The 12,624-nt window shown below is 34.3% G+C and overlaps 1 protein-coding gene across 1 annotated transcript in view; it reads right to left on the bottom strand.

Annotated features, from left to right (window-relative positions):
• SLC9C1 (solute carrier family 9 member C1) overlaps nucleotides 1-12,624 on the bottom strand; it is an 89,236-nt gene that overhangs the window by 46,368 nt on the left and 30,244 nt on the right. Inside the window, exons 10-11 of the mRNA XM_006905497.2 lie at nucleotides 8,608-8,751; nucleotides 7,708-7,882 (exon numbers count right to left, since the gene is read on the bottom strand). Coding sequence (XP_006905559.1) covers nucleotides 7,708-7,882; nucleotides 8,608-8,751 — 319 coding nt within the window. The remainder of the gene's footprint in view (nucleotides 1-7,707; nucleotides 7,883-8,607; nucleotides 8,752-12,624) is intronic.

A 12,624-nucleotide genomic window follows, 5' to 3' on the forward strand; every position in this document is an offset into this window, starting at 1 on the left:
GCTTATTCTGTTGATTATAGCCATTCTAACAGGTGTGAGATGGTATCTCATTGTGGTTTTGATTTGCATTTCCTTAATAGCTAGTGATGTTGAGCATCTTTTCATATATTTGTTGGCCATTTGTATGTCCTCTGGGGAGAAGTGTCTGTTCAGGTCCTCTGCCCATTTTTTGATTGGATTGTTTGTTTGTTTCTTGTTGTTATTGAGTCATATGAGTTCTTTGTATGTTTTGGATATTAGGCCCTTATCAGAGGCATTGCTTGCAAATATATTTTCTCATTTACTTCCTTTGCCTTTGAGGTCAAATTCATAAAATCGTCTTTAAGTCAAAGGTCCTTGAGTTCAGTTCTTATGTTTTCTTCTATGTATTTTATTGTTTCTGGTCTTATATTCAGGTCCTTAATCCATTTTGAGTTAATTTTGGTGTGTAGCGATAGACAACAGTCTAGTTTCATTCTTTTGCAGGTAGCTTTCCAGTTTTCCCAGCACCATTTATTAAAGAGGCTTTCCTTTCTCCACTGTATGTTTTTGGCTCTTTTGTAGATAATTATTTGTCCATATAAATATGGGTTCACTTCTGGACTCTCGATTCTATTCCACTGGACCCTGTGTCTGTTTTCCTGCCAATACCATACCGTTTTGATTACTGTCGCTTTGTAGTATAATTTGAAGTCGAGCAGAGTGATGCCTCCAGCCTTATTCTTTTTACTCAGGATGGCTTTGGTAATTCAGGGTCTTTTATGCTTCCAAACAAATCTGATGATTTTTGTTCTATTTCTTTGAAAAAAGCCGGTAGGATATTGATGGTTATCGCATTAAATCTGTATAATGCTTTAGGTAATATGGTCATTTTAACTATGTTGATTCTTCCAATCCAAGAACATTTCCTTGTATCTTCTTTGATTTCTTTTAACAGAGTCTTATAGTTTTTATTAGGTCCTTTACATATTTCAGTAGATTTATTCTTAGGTATTTTATTCTTTTTGTTGCAATTGCAGAAGGAATTATTTTTTCCACTTATTTTTCTGACACTTCGTTATCAGTATGGAACACTATGGATTTTTGAACATTGATTTTGTATCCAGAAACTTTATTGTATTTATTTATTGTTTCTAGTAGTGTTCTTGTGGAGTCTTTATATAGGGTTTTCTATATAGAGAATCATATCATCCTCAAATAGTGACAGTTTGACTTCTTTGTTTCCTATTTGGATGCCTTTTATATCTTTCCCTTGTCTGTCTGATTGCACTCACTAGGACCTCCAGTTTTATGTTGTATAACAGCAGTGATAGTGGACAGCCTTGCCTTGTTCCTGATCTTAGAGAGAAGGTGTTTAGTTTTTCACCATTAAGTATAATGTTGGCTAAGGACTTGTCATATATAGCCTTTATTTTATTAAGATATTGTTCTTCCATACCAATTTTGTTAAATGTTTTGATCATAAATGCATGCAGTGTCTTGGCAAAGACTTTTTCTGCATCTACTGATATGATCATATGATTCTTATTTTTTAATTTGTTTATGTGGTGGATCACATTAATCAATTTGTGTATGTTGAACCATCCCTATGCCTCACTTGATCGCAGTGTATAATCTTTATAATATGTTGTTCTATTCAGCTTTGTTGCATTTATTTTTTTCTATTTTTTTATTTTGTTTTCAATTTCATTTATTTCTGCTCTAATTTTGATGATTTCTTTCCTTCTGCTAGCTTTAGGCTTCATTTGTTCTTCTTTATCTAGATTTTTAACATGAAGCATTAGGTTGTTTATTTGGGCTCCCTCTTGTTTTTCAAGATAGGCATGTAATGACATGAACTTTTCCCTTACGACCACTTTTGCCATGTCCCCCACATTTTGATATGTTGTAGTATCGTTATCATTCATTTCTATGTATCTCTTGAGCTCTCTTTTTATTTATTCCCTGACCCAGTTATTCTTCAATAGCAGGAGGTGTTTAATCTCTATGTACTTGTGGTTCTTTCAGCTTTCTTTTTACAGTTGCTCTCTAGTTTGAAAGCATTATGATCAGAGGATATGGTTGGTATGATTACAACCTTCTTATATTTGTTGAGGCTATCTCTGTGTCCCAGTATGTGGTCAATTCTTGAGAATGTTCCATGTGCACTGGAGAAGAGTGTAGAAGCAGCTGTTTGGAAGTGGTAGGCTCTGACTTATTTCAGTTATGCCTAGTTGTTCTAATGTGTCATTTAAGGATGTTATTTCCTTATTCATTTTCTATTTAGATGATCTGTTCATATTCAACAGTGGGGTATTTAGGTCCCCTACTACCATAGTATTTTGGTCTATTTCTCCCTTTCATTTTGTTAGTAATAGCTTTACATATTACAGGGCTCCCTGATTGGGAGCATAGATATTAATAAGTGTTATGTCTTCGTGGTGCATGATTCCCTTTATCATTATAAAGTGTCCCTCAGTATCTTTCTTTACCTTTTTTTATTTTGAAGTCTATTCATCCAATATTAGTACCGCTACTCCAATTTTCTCTGAAGGCCATCTCCTAGAAATATCATTTTCTATCTTTTCACCTTGATCCTATTTTTGTCTCTGGAGCTGAGATGTGTCTCCTGGAGGCAGCATATGATTGAGATTTGCTTTTTGATCCATTCTGTAACTCTGTGTCTTTTTATTGGTGAGTCTAGTCCTTTTACATTTGGAGTGATTATTGAAATATGAGATCTTCTCATAGCCATCTTATCTTTTGTTTTCTGGTAGCACGGTGTTTACATTGCTCCCTTGTCCTTATGTTTTTGTTTTCTTTATTTTGGTTGGCTTTTGTGAGTTTTGCCTCTGATTTTTTGTTTGTTTGTTTTATGTTACATACTTCAATTCTAACTCTATGGTGTGTGGTTGCCATTACAAATATTTAAAAGAATTAGATATAGATAGATGATATAGATATAGATATAATCAACACTAAGCTTTTATGCCTAAGACTTCAGGCCAATTCTTGCCATAGGTCGTGGTATATTTGCCTTACCATAGCTCTTTCTTTTTTGCTCTAGTGCTTCTCAGAAAAAAATAGGACACTGAAATTTGAGGACTTAATGGAGTTTAGCAACTTCAGTTATCTGATGTCTATGAAGCCTGACCAGTCTACTTGTAGTCTATAAGATCATGTGGAAGCTTCAGCGTGAGCTGATCCCTTTCAGTATTTCCTGTATTGCAGGACTTTTAATGGAGAATTCCCTCAATTTTTGTTTGTCTGGAAAGGTCTTGATTTCTCCTTCATATCTGAAGGAGAGCTTAGCTGGATACATTATTCTAGGCTGGTAGTTCCTTTCACGTAATAGTTTAAATATTTGGTTCCATTCCTTTCTGGCTTGTAAGGTCTGTGCTGAGAAGTCCGATTATAATCTAACAGGTTTTATTTTATATGTTACTGTTTTCTTCTCCCTGACTGCCCTGAGAATTCTGTCTTCATCGTTGATTTTTGATAATTTTAATACAATATGTCTTGGTGAAGGCCTTTTTGGGTTGAGATAATTGGGTGTTCTGTTGACTTCTTGAATTCCAAACTTCAGCTCATTCCTTAGATTTGCGACGTTCTCATCAACTATTTGTCTGAAAATGCTTTCTAATCCCTGCTCTTTTTCCTCACTTTCGATAATGCTCATTATTGTTATGTTTCTTCTCCTCATGGTATCAGCTGGTTCTTGTATTTTTCTTTCATTATTTCATTATTTTTCATTCTTTGATTTCTCTCTTTTTCCTTCTTTATTTCTAGAGTTCTGTCTTCGATATCACTGATCTTTTCCTCCATTTGGTCAACTCTATTTCCCAAGTTGAAGAGTTCTTCAACTCTTGCAGTGTTTCAGTGTTTCTTTATCTGCAGAAGGTCTATTCAGTTCTTTTTGAGAGTTCAGTCTCCTTGCTAAGGTACTCATTCTGCTCATCTAGTTATTTTTTCAATTCTTGAAATTGTTGATATGATTTGTTTTGGATCTCATTGAGTTATTTCAGAAGTACCATCCTGAATGTTGTGACATTTAAGTCACATATTTCTATGTTCGTAAGCTTGTTTTCTGGAGATTTTTCTCTTTCTTTCTGAGATGCCTTGTCATCTTGGTTGTTCATGGTGTTTAATGGACTATTTCTCCTCCTGGGCATTAATGGAAGTGTATTCTGCTTTTTTTTTTTTCCCCCCCAGAAAGGAGATTTATTATATAATGGTCCCTAAACTGTTGCAAAGAAGGTGTTTTTGTTTTGGTTTCCAGTAGGTGGTGTCTAAGTCTCTTGGATTTCTGCTTTATATAAAATCTTAATAATGTCTTTTTTTTCCCTTACAGATATCTAATCACTCTCGCTACCCTCAGTCTCCATTCCTGTCAGTATTAGTGACAGTTTTGGTAGCATTTGTTCAGGTTCTCCTCGGGCTCCCCGGTGTTTGATCTTGGAGAGCATAGGGGGAGGGCCCTTCTGTGTTTAGGGATGGAGTCTGTGGCTCAGCCTCGGTTTTGCAATCGCAGCCAGTAAAAATCAACTGTTGTTTCTCTGCCGTCCCCGCTTTTTCTACCATTCCCATTTCTCTGCCTTCTGCCCTGATGACTGGGCACTGCCGCCGGTCATGTGGAGCTCACAGCACTCCCAGGCAATGCTGTTCAGGGTATTCACCATTCCTTCTCCCCTCCCTCTCCTCCTTCAGGGAGCTCCGGTGGCTGTGAAAGGCAGCTTCTTTATTTCTCTCAGTCCACCACTTGACAACCAGGGTTCTGCCCTGTGGTAACTCTTATGTGCAGATCCCATGCTCAGATGTGCTGGTGTGCAGTTTGGGTGTTTTTTGTTGAGTTTTAGGTGTTCAGCTTATTGTTATTTCAAGGGGAGAGATCCAGGGATATCTCTCAATCTGCTATGTTCTAAAAGTTTTTGATTTTTATGAAGAATAATTTTTCTAATACATCATGCTTTTGGTGTCAAATCTAAGAAATCTTTGCCTTATGCTAAATCTATAGATTTTATCCTTTTTCAAATATATATTTTTTGTTTTACATTTCATATTTAATTCCACAGTCCAGTTTAAATTAAATTTTGTGAAGACATGAGACTTAGGTCAAGGTTAATTTTTTTTCCTTTTATTCTTCAGCATCATTTGTTAATAAGACTATCTGTCCTCTATCAAATTGCTTTTGTATCTTTATAAGAAAATCAGTTGGGAATATTTGTGTGGATATATTTCTGGGTTTTAAAAAATCCGTCCCATGTGTCTTTCTCTCTGCCAATATTACATAGTCTCCATTACAATAACTGTAATAATGTTGTAAAATCAGATATACTGATTCTTCCCAGTTTATTCTTCTTTTTCAAAATTGTTTTATTTTAGTTTCCTCGCCTTTTTATTTCTTGAATAATTGCATGTGGTATAGTATCTTTAATTTTTGTTTCTTTGCATAATCTTTATTACTAAGGCATAATCTTTCTGGGGTCATAACCTATGTGGTGTTCATGGGGTTATACTGTACCTAGCCAGAACTTCAATATCTCTCAGTAATGTGTGGCCTTGAGAATGTTTATTCAGCACAAAGCTCCCTAATGGCTCCTTTCTGCCAATTCTCCTCTCGTGTTCTGCTTGTGCAGATTAGCACTGGACTAATAACATAAGGGGATCCCATGAAGATTTCTGGTGCTCCTTCTTTTCATAATTCTTCCCTCCTTGTCACCCCTCCCCACAAATCAAGCTGCTTCAGTAGCCATGACTCTGTTTTTTATACTCAGTGAGACTACTGTTCTCTGTTTAGCCTCCACATCTTTATGCCACAATTTGTAAGAAAGCCAGAGTGAAAGCGAACTCTCCCAATGTGTTTATTTTTCTCTCAAGGATCTAGCTATACACATCCCTGTCCAATACTTAAAATCAGTTGCTTCATATATTTTAACCTGTTTTATGTTTATTTACTATGGGAAGTCCGATATAATTATTCATTATGGCCAGGGCCAGAATTCCAGAGGCATTGGAATTTTTTAAAAGTTCCTGAAGCATTTTATTTGTTTGTTTGTTTGTTTTTGGTTTTATTCATTTATTTTTTTCCTTAAAATCCCTTCAAGGTTCAGGACCACTAAGTTAGTTAAATACAGTTTAATAATAATAAGAGCTGATATTTATATAGTAAGTGTATAGTACAACATATCAGGCTCATTTAATCCTCACTACAGTTCTATGAAATAAACAGATATTCCAATTATACAGATGGGAAATGGAGGCACTATAATTGACCCAAGGACCCAAGGTCATTTAATTTATGAATAGTAGAGACAGGATTCAGTTAATATTTTTAACATTTTACTGTGGTATCTCTAGGAAAGTATTAATACGTGAGCTCTAAGGTTCAGTCAAATTAAAGTAAGAAAAGAGTGCTACTTTCTTCTCAACTAGTTACTACTAGTGAGGACATTTCACTGAAAGATTTTATTCACTAAGGTTTTATTTCAAAGCAGGTCTACGTGGCATCATTATCATCATTATCACTATAGCTTATATTTATTGTATATTTAGTATATGCTAAACGATATATTATGAATTTTATGTATATTTTCAATTTCTCATAATAACCCTTTGAGATAGTGACATGATAGAGTTGGCTCTTACCAGTTGGTAAGAGCTGATTATTAAATTTTGGGGAAGATTATGAGCTGATTGATGTTCTGTTGGTGAGAGTGATCACTCAAAGAAATGGATAAATATCATACATTAGGGCTTCCTCTTCCTCTGCTAAAGTTACCTGTCAAACATTTACTAGCAAACCATTAGTATTATTATTAAGTCCATTTTGGAATGAGGAAACTGACATATGGAGTGGAGGTAGGAATTAAATAACTTGCTACTGACCACACAGCAAATAGCAGCCAACCAAAAATTTCAGAACCCAGATTCATGTGCATTGTTCACCATTACACTGGTCAGTATGTATGGTGATGACATTAATCTTGGTTATTCAAGCAGGTAGAGATAGGTTAAAAAGAAGAGGGAGATCATGTAATATTAGATAATTTTGATTTTAAAAGCAGTGTTTTACTATTTAATTTTTTAGTGTTTGGACTATTTTTAGTTAGACTTGTAACAATTACCTTGCTGTTCTTTCCTTTACACTTGAAATTTATGATAAATAAAATGGAAGTGTTAGATGAGTAGTGATGTCTGCATAAAAAATTCTTACAGATCTCTTTATAATTATCTTACCTTGAGATGAAGCAGAGGGAGTCATGCCCATTATGTTCTGTTAGGGAGAGTTTGGTAGTATTGTCTTAGAGATTAAATTAAAATTAATTTAATTAAAATGTTTTGATTAATAGCATTACTAAACATAGCCCCATAAAGTTATAGAAGACAATGGAGCCAATCATAAGTAGGTTTCTGCTTTTCTTGAGTGGGTATTAGGAGTAAATAAAAATAAAAAACATTTATCGAGTGCATACTTTGTCCGGTACTATTTTAAAATATTTTTAAGTTTTAATTCCTTCAACTTTTATAATAAACCTATATTTAGGAGTGCAATGAAAGGATTTAGGGTTCCCGAAGCTAGAACAGGGATGAGGAAATTGTCAGTTGTTCCCCCTCTCCCCAGTCATGCCATCATAGCTAAATCACTCCCACAGTCCAAGTGGGTTTGAGCTACCTCACTACAAAAGCATATTTTAGTACACAGCAACAGTTTTTATAAAATACTAAAATAAAAAATATATCTTTCTTTACTTGTGATTTTTCCTTCTCGGATGCAAGAGAAAAGTCAGAGTAAGCAAACAGAAGGGCCATGTTTATATTAGGCATTCCTCTCATTTCACTCCAGACCATTATAAATGCCCAGCGCCAGCTGAACCCATCACCAAGCCGAGACAAAAGAGGGCTCATTAATAGAAAGACCAGAAGTCTAAAAGACAAAACAAATTTTGAAAGGTTATTCTTGTCATAGAAATTTATTTACATTTCATCCTACTCTATTCCTTCCAATCTATTCCCTATGGAATTGCCAGCTCTCAGACAAAGGAGCCATCTTTTACTTTTGGCACAGCACCAAAGGAGGGCAGAAGGATGTTCTATAGAGAGACATGCCAAGAGAATGGCATTAATAGTCTCTTTGTTTCCTCCTGTTGGGTGAGTAGTAAGGTAATTCTACATCATCCCCCTTGAGTGGTGCTTCTTCAGACAGAAGAGGAAAAGTTAGCGATATTTTGTAGATGTATATTCTATTCTGGATCACAAACAGAAATAAAAGCAAATTTAATGAATAAGAGGTAAGGGAAAAAAGTCTTTCCTTTTTTTTGTAGATTTAAAGTTTTGCTGAATCTGTGCAATATGGGTCAATTCATTTTTATTTCTTCTTTTAGCCACATATCATTCTTACATTTTATACTAATTGTATCTGATAATTTGGACCTAATTCGAATTTTCAAAAATTTTCCCAAGGGCTTACATTGCTTTGAAATGCAGTTAAAAACTGGAAAAAAAATACTAAGCACGAATTTGCTGATGAGTCCTCGGAAAGTTTAAAAGTCAAGTTTTCATTCCAAGGAATAAAAATTTCTACTATTTAAAAGAATATCTTCATGTTTATTCAGTATCCTATAAATAGAAAAATTCAAATGTTGTTCTTACCTTAAAGCAATAAGTGTAAAGTATACACTTAATGAATAATATATGTCAGAAAATGATATATGTAAATACATAGGTGCAGGAATTAGAAGTCCGACGAAAGTAAACACCATAAGAAAAGCAACAAATGATAGACAATTCCAGAATCTGCATTTTCAGAAAAAAATTAAATATAGTTATAGTTAATTAATCTAATATATTTATTACAAGACTTATCTATGAATGAGGCATTGTACTAGGCATTACTAAGAAAGTAAAGATGAATAAACTATTTATCAACACTGAGGGGCTTATAATTTCACTGAGGAGAAAAGAGCACTAAGGCAAGTAAACAAATAATTGTAAAGCAATTTTAACCACTTTACGCTGAATGTAAATTAGTGTCTTTCTTTTTTGATTGACTTTGAAAGACATGTTTAGGTTATAGTTATGCTATCTGACAGAACTCTTTCAGGCATCATGGTTCACAGAGCTTAAAAATACTAAATTGTGAAGTCCTTGTACCATTAGGAAAGGTTAAAATTGACTTTGAAAGGAAATACTAAACTACTAGTCTGGTTTACATAGTGATAGAATTAAGCCTTTGCCTAAAATCTGGCAAGCACTTAGAAGATATGAAGGAATCTTTTATTCACTTGAATGCTCTTTGTAGATTCTCTGTTTGGGATTTGTGAGGATGTGCTTATTTAAGTGCTCCAGAGCCCAGGAAAACTGCATCATTCTTAAAGCTCATGTTCTCATCAGCTATATGCAAAGCAGTTTGAAAAATCACACTCAAATACCAATATTGGTCATGTTTGGGTGTTGGGACCATATGAGACTGTTTAAAACTTACTTCTTTTATATATTTCATGTTGTTAATGTCAACTATTATATTTGTAATAAAATAAATTGAAAAGATTAAAAAGATACTTAAACACAATTTTATGAGAGGAAGGCAGCTTGGTTTTACCCATATGGTACCAGACTCTGTCCATGAAACCCTTGAAAGATAATTTTTGTCTCTTCTTCGGGAATATTGCTTTTTGCTTAAAAACAAATTCAGTACTAAAAGCAAATCTTTCTCGGTTACATTAATAAGAAATCTTTGTTTCTGAACTATATTTAAGAGGTACAAATAAATACCTAGGCATTATCAGAGAAACAGTCATATAAAACATTCTAGCTTAGGAAATATTAAATCAAATCACTCAAAATATTTTTTTCTGTTACTGAACTTAAATTAATCACTCTAGGCTGAGAGCTATCATTCCTTTTTTGTATATGTATGGACATACTTTAAATTCTGTTACCTTATGAATTTAAATATTGCATCCAATATTAACTTGGAGGAAAACACACTAAGATATATTTTACGATGGCTGTGTAACCTTTGTATTTTTATCATTCTTTGACTTCCCATCAAAAGCAAATTTAATTGTTGTACCAAATACAATAGGCACCCCCTGCCCCCTAAAAAATTCCTCAAAGAATTATACCCACCTACTCATACAATTAAGAAATCACTTGTAAACATTGAGTAAAATATTTCAGTCAAGTGAATGGTGAATATGAACCACTATCATATTTTGCTATTTATTTAATGACTATAATTTTAAAATTCTCCTGAACATTGTGGAAAAATGCCACCAAATACCAAAAATTACAGTCTTATTAATTAGCATAAAGAGTAATCAAATCAATTAAGCCACAAATATTGAGACACTATCAAGACCTTTTATGTGTGGTAGAAATTGAGAGAAACCTAATGAGGAGAAAAGCAGATTCTCTAAGAGAAATCAGTCTCCATCAAATTTATAGTGCTGTGAGCCAAACAATCAAGTTCCAAATCCATCTAATAGATGTGTGCATGTACTCGTGTGTGTGTGTGTGTGTGTGTGTGTGTGCGCGCGTGTGTGTGTATGTGTGCGCACACAGTAAGTCAGGCACACAGAAAAAGAGTTTCTGAATCTTTTTTAAAAGTCCTTTCTTTCATGTGGTGTTCATGAGCTATGCTAATAAATCTAGATCTTTTATGGTAGCAAAGATTCACAACCTTGTTTGCATGCAAGTTTCATTTAGGGAGAGTTTTTAAAAATCAGAAATCCTATGCTCTCACTCTCATAGATTTTGACTCTATAGATCTGGGCATCTATATTATTTTTATTGCCTAATGTTGCACAGACACTAGTCTAGAGGAATGATAAGACCTTATGACCTGGACATTTTAAAAATGTTAATTTGCCAAGAATAAAAGATCGCACAGGGTAGCAAGGAAGCAGTTCCTATTTTGGAAATTTCTAACAGGATGATATATGAATAGAAACATGAAAGAAGTGAGACAGCTACTTCTGCCTGTATGCCGGGGAAGCATGCTGATATGCAGAGGAAGCATATTTCAAGAGCAGATACAAGCCAGAATAGGAACATGTTGGCATGCTTGAGAAACAGCAAGGTGATCAATGTGGCTAGAACAGGGTGGTGTGAGGAAAAGAGCGGTAGAAATGAATCACAGAAGTAACAGAGGGACATATCATAGGACTTTGACACTAAAACAACCTTGACTTGTAGCTAAACGAGATGAGAAGCTAATAGATGATTTTAAACAAAATAAATGATCTGGGTATGGAGAAAATAAGGCAGGTAAGGATCAGTAAAAGATCACAAGGTCACAAGATCAAGTCTCAGTATGTTTGCAGAAATGTTAGAATTGGGGTCTCAGAGGATGGAAACTGAAAAGATGAGAGATGTTGCATCTCCACTCTTAGAGAATAGCATGGACCTGCTGTAGATTGTTGTAGGATGTAGTAGGTTTTATCATTATTATTTTAGATTTCTACTATCTTGGAGAATAGAAGCTGGTAGATATCATATTTTAGATACTAAGATTCTTGAAATTGAGATTATGAAGTGATTATTTATATGATCATATAGGTGTCCGGTGTGGTGGACATGCTCATGGGAGGAAACTGAAAATGGAGGGAGTAGAAGGGTCAACTTAGTGGATATTGATTAGCATCACTATGAATAGTGATAGAGTAATGTTGGAGAGAATCACAGCAAGAGGGAGCCAAAATCTTCACAATATGGAGAGTTTGACTCATGACTCTAGAAGGTGGCAGATGGCATGAGCTTTAAAATTAGGTATTTCTGGGGAAGGAGGAGAAAGAATGATACAGAAACGAGTGAGACACAGTCTACCACAATTCTAGGCTTAGTAGTATGAGGGTAGGAAAGACACCATGACTTTTAAGGAATGCAAGGGAAGTAATGTCTTCAGGGGAGATTCAGCTTTCAGTTACAACAAGAAGGTGAAGGAACCTTCAGATACACTTCCTATAGATATAGTTGAACACTTGTGTAACATTTAAAATTTTTCCTACAACTATGGCCAGGTTAATTCTGCCTAGGGGCTAGTATAATTGACTTCCATTGTTCACATGGAATTTTAGTAAACTGACCCTGAATTCTATAAGATCTTATCATTAAGTTTCTGACTTCTGAATTTATTCTATCTTCTATGATGGTCTCCCAAACTCTAAAAATCATTGATCATGTTCAAGGCCATTGTTAGTACATATGTTGTTGTTGTATGATTTAGGCTAAATTTCTACCCTATGTATTCAAGCATTACAGAAATCACTCTCCTTTAGACTGACACAGATTCCACTCACCCTTGAGCTTGGCACCCTTTAACAGGGAATAATTTGAACATTTCTATTAAATTTAAGTGTTGCTTACATTTAGTTTAGCCATACTTTTATTTATTTATTTATTTATTTATTTATTTATTCATTCATTCATTCATTCATTCATTCATTTATCTATCTACTTATTACCAATTTTACAATATGTGCTGTGCTAGACACTTGTGATACTGTTGATTACCACAAAATTTCTCCTCTTAAGGAAGTCACAATCTAGTGAAGAAACTCATTCAGAACAAGAATATACACATAAACTGTGGAAGCCTATAGTGCCTGAGGTAAAACAAAAAACAAACAAAAACAAAAAAAGTCTTTACTGAGAAGTAATATTTGA

This window comes from Pteropus alecto, unplaced genomic scaffold (assembly GCF_000325575.1).
Source record: "Pteropus alecto unplaced genomic scaffold, ASM32557v1 scaffold270, whole genome shotgun sequence".
NCBI classification, from domain to species: Eukaryota; Metazoa; Chordata; class Mammalia; order Chiroptera; family Pteropodidae; genus Pteropus; species Pteropus alecto.